This window comes from Seriola aureovittata, chromosome 5 (assembly GCF_021018895.1).
Source record: "Seriola aureovittata isolate HTS-2021-v1 ecotype China chromosome 5, ASM2101889v1, whole genome shotgun sequence".
Lineage (NCBI taxonomy): Eukaryota > Metazoa > Chordata > Actinopteri > Carangiformes > Carangidae > Seriola > Seriola aureovittata.
The window spans coordinates 26,395,998-26,410,620 of NC_079368.1; the positions used below are offsets into that span (position 1 = coordinate 26,395,998).

General features: G+C 40.0%; 1 protein-coding gene across 1 annotated transcript; it reads right to left on the minus strand.

Moving 5' to 3' along the window:
- Positions 1–1,460: 1,460 nt before the first annotated feature.
- On the minus strand, positions 1,461–13,214 carry prr16 (proline rich 16). The gene is made up of 3 exons (XM_056375290.1): positions 12,228–13,214; positions 7,175–8,267; positions 1,461–3,340 (listed from the first exon to the last, which is right to left on the minus strand). Exons 1-2 carry the CDS (start codon positions 12,360–12,362, stop codon positions 7,398–7,400), a joined length of 1,005 nt encoding a protein of 334 aa, XP_056231265.1. The 5' UTR covers positions 12,363–13,214; the 3' UTR covers positions 1,461–3,340; positions 7,175–7,397.
- Between the last annotated feature and the right edge of the window lie 1,409 nt (positions 13,215–14,623).

Here is a 14,623-nt window from a genome sequence, read left to right on the forward strand (position 1 = left end):
TCTTGAGGTTTTCACAAACCAAAGGTTTCACAAATATTGGACTTACTGGAGTCTACTTGGTCATTATGGCCAGTTTTGACAAATATAAATGAAGGATTTTCTAAACGTAGACCTGGTCTACTTTAGTCTGGATGGAAAAGTGAATGACTGCGTCTGACATTTTTGACATCTATTCAACATTTATTCTTTAACCCTTACTGTTTGTCTTTATCCACCACTGCAGTGAGATTTTTTTACTTGAGTAATATTTGTAGAGCTGAAACAATGAATTGATTTATTGACTGACTGAAGATTAATCTACAGCTGTTTTGATACATCCGTCATTTTCTTGTTCCAGCCTCTCAAATGTGCTATTCTTTGTCTCAGTTAAAAAAAAACGGCTGATAAATCAATCATGAAAATAACTGGCAATACCTCAATGTAAAAATACTCATAATTTCATTCACTGAACGAAAGATATGGCAGCAACATGTGCTACTTTCTTGTCTCCAAGGGGAAAGCCAGATAAAACACAGAACACATGCAAGGCATAAACATGAAACGTAGTGAAATGCATAAAGCAAGTGCAGCAGTAGATTATATCAGTGATGTATTGACACGTAAGTAACATTTAAATGCCATAGCTTGTAAAAGAAAAGCTAATTAAAAAATTTTATACTGTAGAATAGTTTAATCTCTAACACTGCATCATATTTTATGAGACGATCATATGCTTTTACATGCAAAATGTCAATCTTAGGAGCTGTAGCTGTTAAAAAAAAATGTGAGTGTGTGTGTGTGTGTGTGTGTGTGTGTATGCACCTTTGTGTCCATTTATTCTGCTTTGGCAAAATTGTACATTGACAGAAATGAACTAAAAGCAACTAAAGATTTGCTTTTCATTCACATATGCCACAAAGAGCTGCACAGTACAACTCCAGTCCTCTTTGGGGTTGGGTGCTTTGCTCAAGGGCACCAAGGCAGTGAGTTACACATGCACCCTAGTTGTGATTTTTCCAGTTCATGGATTTGAACTTGTGACGTTCTGCCCTGTTGCTACAACCACATCCTTCATCCTGAACTGCTGGCTGTGGACTGGGTTATAGTGTGTATGACTGTGACAGGCCACTATGAATTCATTAGAATATCATCTGGAGACAGATGATGGCCTTATCACCACCAGCCTGCTATCTCCTCACGCTAATCTTCAATTAACTGATGTAACTGCTGATGCCATTTAATGTATTTTTCTTTCTGAAAGGTTTATTCGCACTGCTTTTTGGGAGCTTTGATTAAGTGTGATGCGCTTGCAGTCAGTTTAATTTCCTCTATTTGACTCCCAGTTCACAGATTCTTGATTCTGTGAAAGATTAAATTGCAAGAGCACCGTTTCTAATAGAAAATACAAACATAAAATCATCAACACTCTCTGTAGTTAAAATGATTTTTCAGTCCATAAAATATACACAGACACACCAACATTAAGTGCAAAGTGTTTACTTTTTCACAAGTTTTTTTCCAACAGTTTGTGGACACAAAACAAACTATCACTGACAGCTTTTTTTCCCCAATCATCTTTAAAACTGATTCTTGATTGATCCAGAGTTTGGTCACTAATTCAGTCTCTGTGTCCAGTGAGAGGTGGAGTTTACAAGTGTGGTGTCTCCAGTCTGAATGTGGAGAGAGGCTGTGTGTATTAAAGAATTTTTTGTTGCTCTCCAATGTACGTTTTTCACCCTTTTATTGATCCAAAATGGCTTCTAAAAAAGTTCACCTCTATATATACATATTAGAATTCTTCCTTTTTGTTCTCTGTTTCTTTATTTTTATCTTGTCCTTATAAACCACTCTGTAATCTCTGGTTTTGATAAGTGCTGTATAAATAAACTTTTAATAGTTTTATTTAATTAGCGATGCCTCATTGGCCTAAGCAGCGTGGTAATACCCAGGAAATTTGTCAGGTTTATAGTGACTGCAGAATCAACCTGATGGACATCATATGAGGAAATGAGAGGGAATACTCCTTAACTCTGTATCATGGAGAGCAGAGCACCCTGCATGTTGGACCCACCAACAGACAGCCTCTCCACAGAAATGCATAGAAATACACAGTGATGGCAGGACAAAGTGAAGAGTCAGTCATGCATTCATTCAGTCCCATGCCTCCTGTCTGATAAAGCACAACTAGGTATTTGGTTTACGCCATTCATCTTCTCCACCTTACATTTTCTTTCTCATGGTACAGCCCGTTCTGTTAAGTTTCTTGAAGTGATAATACTGAAGCACTTGTTTTTCAACCATACAAACTCTATTCTGTTGCTATATATAAATAACTCATCCTGCTAGGCTCTGCTGAAAAACACGTACCTCGAGGGAATGTCAGCTTTCGTCAAAATACCTCTCAGTCATCCAACACAACAATATCAAAAATATCATCTCTTTAAATGTTAAAGTCTCTGTAGAAAAATGCCTGAAATATAGAGATATCAAACATGTACATGTATATTTGTATACAAAGAAAATCTGATGCAAATTATTACTTCTTCAAGGATCCTTTAAAGCTGTAACTATGCCACACTGTTCTGTATTTCTGCATGTTATCGTGGAAAAAAACATAGCTTGCATGGCACCAATTTAGCACATAGATTTTGATGTAATGAACATAATGTCTGGACACAGATCAGTGACCACGTCATCATTCATTTCAAACCATTAGTCTTTCCAAAATACGCTGTGATTTGTGCATATGGCACGCGCTGACAGAATATCACTTTCTCCTTATCTGCAGTCCAGCAGAGCATTGTTTTGCTCACAGGCAGACCTGTCAGACTCTCACGACACAAACAATTACAATTCTTAAAAGGCAAATTCCATCGGTTGAGTGGAGCTATTGATTTCCATCTGAGTATACACAGAGAAGTCTGTGTCGACATGAATCACATAGTGGCTGACATCATTTCACCCCATCTTGTACTTCTTCATTCAAACTTGCCTCTTCACTTTTGATGATAGGGTTTCAGCAGCGTTCTAATCTTTAATTCAACAATTTCTATGTAACAAAAATACCCCCTCCACAACTATAACTTCATCTATCTGTATGCACTTACATACAGTGACTGCCCTTGCTGTTGCTTCAGTTTCACAGTAACATGAGCCTGGTGGTTGTTTAGTGCTCAAAAGTCCAAGTATGAATTTGTCTAGAAGATCATGTCTCCAGTTGATTGAGAGCCATTAGTGCTTTATGTAAGAGAAGGTTGATGCTTGGCCTCAGCTGTGGCTCCTCCGTCCCCGATCAACCAGGGTCGATCAGTGTATGAAACAAGCATCCCTCCCACTCGTATCTCAAGTATCTCAATGGGTCCTGCAGAGGAAAAAGGGGAAACACATTAGTGTGAAAATCTGACTGCACAGAGGAGAGCCACTTGACAGAGTAGTCACAGTCGCTTTTCACAGAGCAAAATGAAAATATACCAAGGTATGCCCATTCCCCACACACAAGCATCCAGACACTTACACAAGTCATCAAAGTTAATAGCACTGAACTGTCTGGCACATTTTCTCTATGGATTTAAATATTTTTTAAACCTTCCGTTTTGTTAAAAGACAAAAGGGACGGCTGACTCTCCTTAAATAGCTGTGATTTTTTTCAGTTTTTTCTTAGTCAAGTCTGGAGTGGTTCATTGAGCAGAGGACCCATCTGGGTCATTGTGGCTCTTACAAATCTGATCCTGTTGTTGAGATATTGTTTACCTTCTCTGAGTAAGGTGCAGCTGATGCCTTTAACTTTTAACAATCTCCAAAGGAGCGTGAAATCCTCCGATTAAGTTTGCTTCACCACCAAAGCTTTCTAAGTTGCACTGAGCCATCTCACGCCCTTTGACTTTCTCACACACATGGCTGCATGTACTCATGCATGCCTTTTTGCACTCTCATGCACCTTTAAACACATGCACATGTATACCTTGAATATTAAAATGTATGCATATGAGTGTGCAAAGACATTTTGACACACCCACTTACTTTCATCATAACTTTGTCTGAGTCACAGATATACTGTAAGCACCAAGACAAGCCGGTATCCATGCTTAATGTGCACTAGATTTACTTTTGAATGCTCTGATGTTTTGCAATGTAGGTCATGTCTATTTTGTATTCTAGTGAACTTTGCATACAGTATCTCTATTACAGATGTAATGCCTCTGGCATGCAACACCACAATTATTTACCTTTCATTTTGTTTAATGCTTTTCAGTGATCATAATGAAATGTAGTTGATCGAAGGAAACAAAAATCTAAGTAAATGATGCATGCAGAATGGGGATGAGCAAACAGACAACTGTGTCTCTTGGCAGACTATCACCACTAACAATCAGACAGAGAAACAACAGCTAATTAATATTCATTGGCAAAATGTGTCTCACTCTGACACATTTATTGAGTATAATTGCACACCGTGCACTTGCCAGGTTGGGAAATGGGATGAGGACAAAACAGTTAGGAGACGCACTATAAGCACACATATGACTATTGTGTTATAGGACAACAAATCAGAGCTACAGGTTTATGTTTACAAATGTAGCTGTAGCAATCTAACCAATCACCTCAATGAGATTTTGAATTAATTATGGAAGCAGCAGGTTCGCTCATTTACTTGATTAAATGAGGTGTCGCACTAGTGACGTTGGCAGAACGTGGGGTTGAAATCAAAAGCACGCAACCTTTAAAATGGAGGAGCAACGGCACACAATAATTCATTAGCATCAAGGAGCAGGTTTTTTTTTTCATCGCTAGAAGGTCATTTGTAATCCAAAGGTAAGAAGTGAGGGATACAGAGGCTGTTGCAGCTCTGGGAAGACAAAGTCAGTGGACCTTTTGATTAAACATACAAATGGAAATGCTGCCAAAGGTGTTCGCTGTACAAAGTATCTGATATGTTTTAATAATAGTTACCCCACCCACATGTATATAGAGATACATGTGCACAGAAGAGATTGTTATGCATACAGCTGCTGCTTAGTGGGAGTGAAACACCATCCAAGGGGAGAAGAAGAAAGAAGAAAGAGAGAGAGAGAGTCAGGGAGAGAAAGAGAAAGAGGGAGACACACAGAGAGAGAGAGAGAGAGAGGGAGAGAGAGACAGAGAGAGAGAGGTGGGCTATGAACTAGAGCTGTGAGCTGTAGGGAGTAGGTCAGTGCAGTTGAGTCAGTCCTGACTCATGATGGAGGCGGTGAAGATCCACCTCCTCCTTGCCCATTACAACTTCATCCTCAAGCCTGGAGCACTGGAGCTCAGATAGCCATTTTAAAAACAGTGAAAAACACCTACAACCATGGTCAGAGGAGCAGAGCTTTGTGTGTAACAGGAACAATCAGATAACAAGTCATGGCTGTATTAAACAATGAACGATGAATCCAAAACTGACAGACCCATTTTTGCGTCTATAGCTGGTCAACTTGTGCAAGTGTTTCTCCCACTTCCCGCTCTGGGTGCCGTCAATGCATGCACATTAGTCGCCTTCCATCAATGCATTCTCTCCAGGCGGCTGGTTAAGGTTTGAATTGATTCATGTAAAATAATGACCTTAATATAAAATTTAAAATACATTTTGAAAGCATATTAATATTCATAGGCTACGACTTAATGGCATATTTTGTTAAAGTGCAAAAGTACCCATAAATACATATGTTTATGCCGTATTTCTAAGTTAGAGAAAAAAGGTTTCTTTGGTATTAGTACCAAAACTCAGGTGTTGTACAGGAAGTAGTATCGAAAAATTTGGAACAATACCCAGACCTAGTAAACACTGCACCAACACTGTGTGTGTGTGTGTGTGTGTATGTGTGTGCGTGTGTGTGTGTGTGTGTGTGTGTTGTGTCTGTGTGTGTGAGCATGCTGCTGCCAAACTCATTAGGATCCATTTATACAAGGTAAATACAGCGAATGTTGTTCACTGAGAGCAATCATCTTGAGTTCGAACATGCATCCACATACGCTCCTACATTGCAGCAACACAATACAGCCCAAACACCATTAGCCTCCACTGCATTACTATTTCTCTTTCACCATCTCTCTCTCTGCCTGCCTCCACCACACATGCTCTCTTTTCCCTGTCTCTTTCTTTCTCTCTGTCCCACATTTTCTTTCTCCCTCTGTATCCTTACCCCACCACCCTCTCAATCTTTCTCGTATTTCTCATGGCTGAATATCTACTGATCCCTAATCCAGACGCTGATTTTAGATTGTGAGGCCGGCGGGGTCATGCATTGGATTTAGAGTCATCAGTGTGTGCTATTCATACTTTTCAGCCTTAACCTCTGAGCTTCCAACTCTAAACAGATGTGTGTGTGTATGTGTATGTGTGTGCATGTATGTATATACACAGAGTGCTGCTGATTGGTGGCCATGTTCACATCAGCCTGTGGATGAACTATATTTGAAAATTAAATACAAGACTTTTCATGTAGAATTTACTGTAAAGCCATCAGTTTTGTCCACTAACACTAACACTTCTCTCTCTCTTCCCCAGCCCACCGAGTCACTCTCATTTTCGCCCCCACAAGAGGCGAGGAAGACACAAGATGAGGAAGAATGAACTCACTCATCTATTTCACAACCCTAATTGTTCATCTGCAGAGGCTTGTGCAAAGGTACAGATTCCACTACCTGTGTGTATCTCTTTGTGTCTCCTGTAACAGCCTTTACTCGTGTATATGTGTAATACATATGTGTGCAATAAAGAATTACTTAGGTGTCAGTGTATAGGAAGATCTTAAGGCTTTGGATGAAATCTGAGGGAAGCAGGTTTTCTTGTTTCAACCAGAAGGACATGAATTAATTAGAGCTCCTCTCTGAAAGAACTTCCTGAGTTTGAGACTCGTTAGTACCAAGAGCTTCCAGAAAGACACAGATACAATTTAGTTTTAGTGTTGTCAGCAGTCTTTCGTGAAAATTTTAAAGTCCCTGTACATTTTTCAGTCAATGCTCACTGCCTACAAACATCACACTCAGCACACATGCATCATACTTGGCACGCATACATCTATGCACCTTCCCACAAATATATACACTCATAAATATACATAAACAAATACGTGTATGCATAGACTCACAGGTGTGCATCAGTGCATGCAACTGCTCTTTTTCTTCCTCCTTTTCTCTTCCTGACAAACACACTCATACATGCACAAACACTCACCGCTTCTTGCTGATCTGTCTGCGTACGTCTTAGCAGTGGCATGGCAGTGCCTTTCTCACTATTCCACTCACTTTATCCATCCTTTTGTTTCCTATTTTCCATCCTTTCCTCTCTCTCTGTTTGGATAATCCAAAGTTCAACTGGAGTAGAAAGCACTCTTAAATTAGAAAACACTATGAATGATTCAAGAATGTTTAAGTTGGACAGAACAAGGGATTGTGTGTCAAACCGTTGTGGTGGTTGATTTGCGTAGGATTGTTTTCTGGGGCTTGAGGGAAGGTGGGTGAGGAGGCACACAAGGTGGAGGAGTATTTGCTGTCGGCGGGAAACTGTGGCTGACGGAGAGGCCACCGTTTTCCAACATTAAATCATGAGGAAGAGCATGAGGTGGAGGAGGGGAGGAGGAAGAGCAGCAATGCACTGGGCTGAGCCTCAAGTCATTCAGCTCAGCCTGTAAGTGTAGTTCTGTGTCGTCTACATCATATTGGAGGTCACAGTCAGGACAGTAACCGTGGTACTGGACCTTCTCACTGAAACGGACACGCTCCCTCTCGCGAGGCTCCCTGCCGGGCGCCTTGGGGCATTTGTTCTTTTCATGACGGAGTAGTGGCATGGGTCTAGGCAATGTAGGAACAAGCCCCGACTCAGGGATCCCGCTGTCACTAGAAATGAAACACGGTGTGGAGGAGAATAAATCCCTGTTTGGTTTCAACGGGAAAACCCCGCCATTCCTCAACAGAGACCCGTTAGCCTTGGATATATTCCCTGATAACACTAATGTTGGATGAGGCAGATTCTTAATGTTGTGATCCTCGGCTCTTAGCGTGGTATGTCTCGGAGGTGGTAGGGGCGGGTGGGGTTTCTTGAGTACAGTCAGTACTGCAGGAGGGGTGACAGGGACCGGGATGATGGGCGCAGGTGTTTTAAAGATGCAGTCATCGGGGAAGAGCTTCATCTTCTCTAGGCTGGAAGCAGTGGTGGTGGTGGTGGTGGAACTCGAACTGGAGTTGAGCGTGTCCGTCTTAGAGCTGTCTGTCAGTCCGTCCTCCTCCAGTTGCAGGTCACAAGTCAGGGTGTCAATCTCATGAACAACCTGGTGACAAGAAGAAGACATGTCACTGTGACAGCTGAGGTTGGGAATAATAAACAGTGTTGCATGAAATACGACAAACACAGCTAAAAAAAAACACTGACACTGCTAACTTGGAAAACAATGATGATCGTAATAGGAGCCAGGTGAGAAAAGAAGATGAAAAATTTGCTCTTGTTTAAAATTAATGTCTTTATCTCCTCATGTTCCTAAATAATGAATTAGAAAACATATTATATAAAATTTAAAGATACACTTTATGATTTATGAGTTTAAAAACTGATTAAGATATCACTATGACAACCATGCCAGAGTGAAAAGAAATATCACTACAATTTATGAGATCAGCCATGAGCCTGCCAGCCTCTGACTTAAATGATATACTACAACAATTCCATGCACCTTCAGAACTGAGAGAAGTAACGATATCAACTATTTTCTGGAAAAAATTGATCATTTGGAATACAAAAGCAGTGTTAGGGATGAATGAAAAAGACATTATAAACATTTAACAAAGACACACAGGGATATAACAAATAGCAAATGGTACAGATATGAAAAATCAATAGACTGCAAGTCTCCTGTTGGGAAAATTAGCACAAATGTTTGTTATATTCTGCTGAAAGACAACAAGAATCCTTAAAATACTGCAAAAAAAAAAAAAATGTGAGCACAACAGCCTGCACAACAGGAGACAATTCATCATGCCATGAATTAACTCCAAGCAACTTTGGTATGAAAAAGAGACAAAGAAACAAACAGATATTTTACAGAAAGCAAAAGACATGCAAAATCACATCAGCAATCCACTCTGCAAGCAACACAATCTGAAAGAGCAAATACTGTCAGTTGCAGTGGTGCAATAATGTACATAGTGTGCCTGGGTGGGGAAGAAGACATAAGAAATGCAGTGTGGCATAGCCCATTGAACATTTTTGGGAAAGGAACAGGGCTAAACAAAGAACTATTGAAATATTTGAATGAATTTGCAATCTAGAACTGTAACATCATTTATGAATACGATACACTGTAGACCATCATTACAAATGTGGACAATAAACAAAATTGTAATAAAGAGGAAATGGCAGAGATGCTCAGCTCATTGTAGTAGAAATTAATATAATATTTTGTCTCAGTTGTAGATAGATATTTAGATCGAAAGATACTTCCTTTGTCCTTTAAGAGGAAATTTGTTTTCACAGCCTGCATAGGGAAATATGACAGAACTGTTGCAGCAGAAATTTGGTTTGCTGGCACCATAAAGGCAACGCTGGAAAATGATGTAAAGATGCGGCAGCACAAGTGGAGGCAATACATAAAACATACACACAGTACATACATATACACTGTGGTTGCGGTGCTCAGCTGAATTTGATTTAATATCCACCAATCAACATGAACCAATCTAAAAGGCAAACAAGGAACCCACTACAGAACTAAACAGTGACATTAGTGCCACAGACCATTAAGTGAAATGCCTCTAGTTGTGAGCTACTGATGTACAACATATTGCATTTTGTCCACTTGCACTGTGGGCACATCCATGGACAAAGTTACTCTCCCATACATTTATGTGTGCAGTGCTGAGGCAATAATGGAAGCTGCAAGGACTGAAATTGCAAGCACATGTAATAAACATTGCCCAAGGAACCATTAGCATGGGGAATTAAATTAAAAAAGCAGTTTAACAAAAGGAAGTACACATGGTGCTAAACTCTGCTGTGAATGAATAACTGATGTACTGTAATGTAATGTCCATGTCCTTCAGCCATTTTCCTGAAGTCTATCAAAAAATATTCCCATTGGAGAAGAGTTCCTTACTGGTTTACTTCCATTAGTGCAGTTATTATTGCTTTGATGCCCAGAATTGAATTGCGGTGTTGGACATTTTATTACTAGCTGCGTGATTACTGAGGATCCAGCAGTCAATGAGTGTAATCTAATATAAAATGAACTGAATTCATAGTATCTTATAGATGAAACACTGTAGAATTAACCTGCAAGGAAAACTCATCAGAAAGAGAAAGTTAATATATTTCCTTTTACAACATTCATAAAATAATTACGATAATGACAATGAGCTTATGTTCATTTTCTGGATTAGTGATGCTTATCTCAGAGGAGCCCACTATAAACCACCATTGCTATCATCTAAGGGTTTAAAATGCATGTCCAAACAGTGGCTGGAGAAGAGGCTGAGAGAGAAATCAAGAGAGAGAGTGATGAGGAGAGAAACAGAGAGCGAGTGACTGAGAGGGAGAGATAAATAGAAAGATAGAGCAGGGGCAGAGAAGGCAATGGAGCTAAACTCTCCATGCAGTCTTTAAATGGATAATTTGTTGGGACACACACAAGAGGTAATACCAGTATCCCAGTGTGCAGGCCCTGCTGTGGGCCAGGCAGCCTCAATGGCTGTGCCAAGCATCTGGGCAGGGTCTCTCCTCAGAGCCAGGCTCGGCTCCAGCCCTGTTTGTGAGTTATAACAGATAACTGCATTTCAAATGGATTATACCCCAAACACTGGCTTTGATAGCAACACTCCCTCGAGGTATGTGTTTAGTGTGTGCAGTGTCAGAATAACTGATCATCTACACAATTTCCTGCAAGCAAAAAAAAAAGAAAGAAAGAAAGAAAGAAAGAAAGAAAGAAAGAAAGAAAGAAAGAAAGAAAGAAAGGGCACATCACGAAAAAATCACAACATAGATTACAATGCCTTCTTGTTCTCATTTATCTCTTGCGCCTGCTGTGAGACATTGTAAACTGCTGAAAAACACAAAAGAAGTCTAATTCAGCTCAACTTGAGAAAAGGGGAGCAGAGAGGCAGAAGGAGACAGATGCTGTGTCGACTGCCCATCCATAATGTAGGAACCAGAGGCTGTACGCAATAGGGTTTTATTAGAATGACAGCCTGTCATGTTAGGGTGAGATGTTTGGCATAGCAGGCCAGGTGCCTGGTGGCTGGTAGAGGAATGTAAACATAAAATACAGGTAGGACTGCAGGTTATTACAGCTGAGGTAGTAGCTAAGGATTCAGTGATTGGCATGAGAGGAAAAACTGATTTGAAACAAGCACTGAAACGTGAAAACAGAAAACCTATGCACGGAGGTGCTTCTAGATATTATTTGCTCTGAGAACAATTTACTGCAAATAAAAACATTAAATATGCTCATATAATCCCCGATTCCTTCAGAGAGACCCCCCCCCAACTCCTATTCAGCACCCCTGTCTTTGCATCACTGAGATTTGAATAACCAATCAGACAGCTGAGAGTTTTGATCTTTAACAAGGACTCTGTAGAGAGAGGCAGACGAAGGAAAGCAAACAACGAGATAAAGAAAGGATGAAGATGAGTGGCTCTGATAAATACAGACATGTGGTGGAAGATAACAAAAGACAGAGAAAGATGAAGATAAAGAAAGAGAGAGACACCACGAGATACAGAGAGAGATGAGAAGTGAAAAGACAACTGCTCTATTATTTGGCAAGAGATAATTCACAGCAAACAACAGTCAGCATTAAGATGATGAAATGCAACGCAAAAGCGCTTTCCTGGTTGAACCAACTTGTCCATTAAATATTAATTGTGATTACATTTTTCTCACTTTCATCAGAGCCTGTGAGTCAGGGTGAAGGAGCTGTCCTGTCATTTCACACCCCACATCCTGATGTGCCAAATGTCTCTCATATGGGAGATAATGATCAAATACATTAGTGGGCTAGGAGCACAGGCTGTATGTTTTGTGTTTATGTGTGTGTGTGTGTGTGTGTGTGTGTGTGTGTGTGTGTATTGTCAAAGCCGTTTCCAGGCCCCAGTGAGGTGGACATCAGCCTCCCAGCTCCTCTCAGACAAGAATGCTTAGAAAGATCATCCTCAAACCAAGCTTGTATAAAAGCTGTAACACAACATATGGTAGACTAGTGCATATATGCAAGGTGTCTTATGGCGTTTCCTGTTCATTTACCTCTTTGAGCTCTTTGGCTACATCCTTGAGGTCTCCCAGGATGGTTTCCAAATTCTCCACGATTGTCTTGATCTCCTTTTTCACTTGTACTTTGGAGACTACTCCTTCAGCGTCTGCATTTGGTGTCCCTGACATTCTTCAGTTTCGGGCACAGTCTATTTCGTGAAGGATCTCAGGTCAAATCCTTTGGTCGCCACGCTGCCACTTTGCCAACGCATTTTTATTCAGTCCTCCGCTCCCTTTTACTTTTGCTCCTACATCACGACCAGGACGGAGCGAAGTGGCGTCGGGCAGTGTTGTGTATCTACCACTAGGCATGCGCAATAGAGCGTAACACCAAAAATTACGGTTATGTTAAAATATTGTATCATACTGTGAGAGAAACCGTCCACAGGTTTGTGCACCTTACACGTCTATGTCCAGCAACAACAAAAGATGACGTGCCAGGAATATCCTCCACGTCGAAAGGGCGCTAAATTCAATGAAATGCCCAAACACTAACACGTTAAAAAAAAAAATGTGTTAACTGTAGTAAATAAAGAGAAGAACAGGAGGAAAGAGTCCACAGGCAGTTATCCAAACCGCTACACCGTCGGTCGTTATTTTAATGGTCCATAATCCTCAGGCATCGACAAAATGGTAATACAGTCCCCCTTTTTTCTTAAATAGTATACGGTTCTGGTTGTGATGCACCCCTGAAAACTGCCAAGTACCGACACCCCGGAGGGACTTTCCTCCGAAAAATACCCCGTCAGTTTCATCCTGTCTCCATCGCAGCCTCCTTGGAGAGTCTGAGCAGCCAACGTACAGGCGCTGAGGATGCTCTTGCTCTCTCTCTCTCTCTCTCTCTCTCTCTCTCTCTCTCTCTCTCTCTCTCTCTCTCTCTCTCTGTCTCTCTCTCTTTCTCTCTTTTTCTCTCTCTCTTGACACGGCTGCTGTTAGTTTGTTCCCATTTCATAACGCAGGCATGCCAGGGTTGAAGAGGTCCCCCCATTTATTAGTGCTATGACGAGGACTGTTGTGTTCAAGGACGCATCATGAGAAAATGGGCCCCTGGGTACAGACTAGTAAAAGGCCCCCAACTCCTCCTCTATAGGACACTCAGAGACATAAAATTATTACATTTGTGTAGGCTATACATGTAGTTATCTTGCCTCTCTTTGGTCATTTTTCATAGATTTTGCAGTTGTTTTGTGTCTGTTTGTGGCCATATTCTTTCTCCTCTGGTTGTTTTACATCTGCTTGTATTTCTTTGTGGTTGTCTTGCATCTCTGTGGTTGTTTTGTGTCTCTTGTGGTCTCTTAGCATCTCTTGGTGGTAGTTAGTTAGTTAGTTAGTTAGTTAGTTAGTTTATTCACTGGCAGAATAGTAACTACATCTGCCTTTATCATTGTCATCATAGTCACCATCACTTTAACCCTTAGATGCATAAGTGGGTCAAAAATGACCCGGTGAGGTTGTTTTCTTGAAATATCTTCGTAATGAAAAATTGTTATCATTTCATATTCCAGTTATTCCTCAAAAAACATGTTTTTGATATAATGCCATTTACATTTTTAACTTACCTTTTATACATTTTAAGAAATTGTAGTTTTTGTATTACTACACCAAGCTTCCATAAGTGGGTCAAAAATGACCCGCATGCATTTTCTATGGAATCCAATGGGAACCTTTGATTCTTATCAACTGTGGTTGTCAGGAATAAATTAACTGTGGACCACACAGACTATATCAGAAGTGTCACCCCTCAGGAAGATTATCTTGCACAGCAAGAGCTGATACGTGTAAGTATTATCTTCATATAATATTGTGTGTGTGTCTTTCATGACTGTTTTTATTATTATTTATCAACAAATTAGCCTACTTTATAACTAGCTAACACTAACTAGCTAACTAAGATAGCAAACATTACTATATATATTGTGTGTGTGCGCGTGTGTGTGCGTGCGTGTATGTGTGTGTGTGCGTGTGTGCGCGCGTGTCATTCATGATTGTTGTGTGAAAGAGTATGTTATTATTATTTATCAACAAATTAGCCTACTTTATAACTAGCTAACACTAGCTAGCTAACTAAGTTAGCTAACATTACACAATGGATATTCACATTTTTCTATTGCTGTTCTGGGTAATTTTCTTTTTCAAAAATGTTAAAAAGTGAAAAATAAAGATATTTCAAAAATGAAATTATTCTTGTGTGGTCCTAAATATAATACTAAATATTATACAAGTGATTATTCTTAACCAAAATGACAAAAATGGCATAAAAATACATTGATTCTAATATGGGTCATTTTTGGGTTAAAAAAAAGTTTTTCTCATTTTGTTGCAGACATAGAGAAAAGAGCTGTAATAAGGTAAAAATCTGTCAGCTGTAAAATGAAAAGTTACAAAATGTG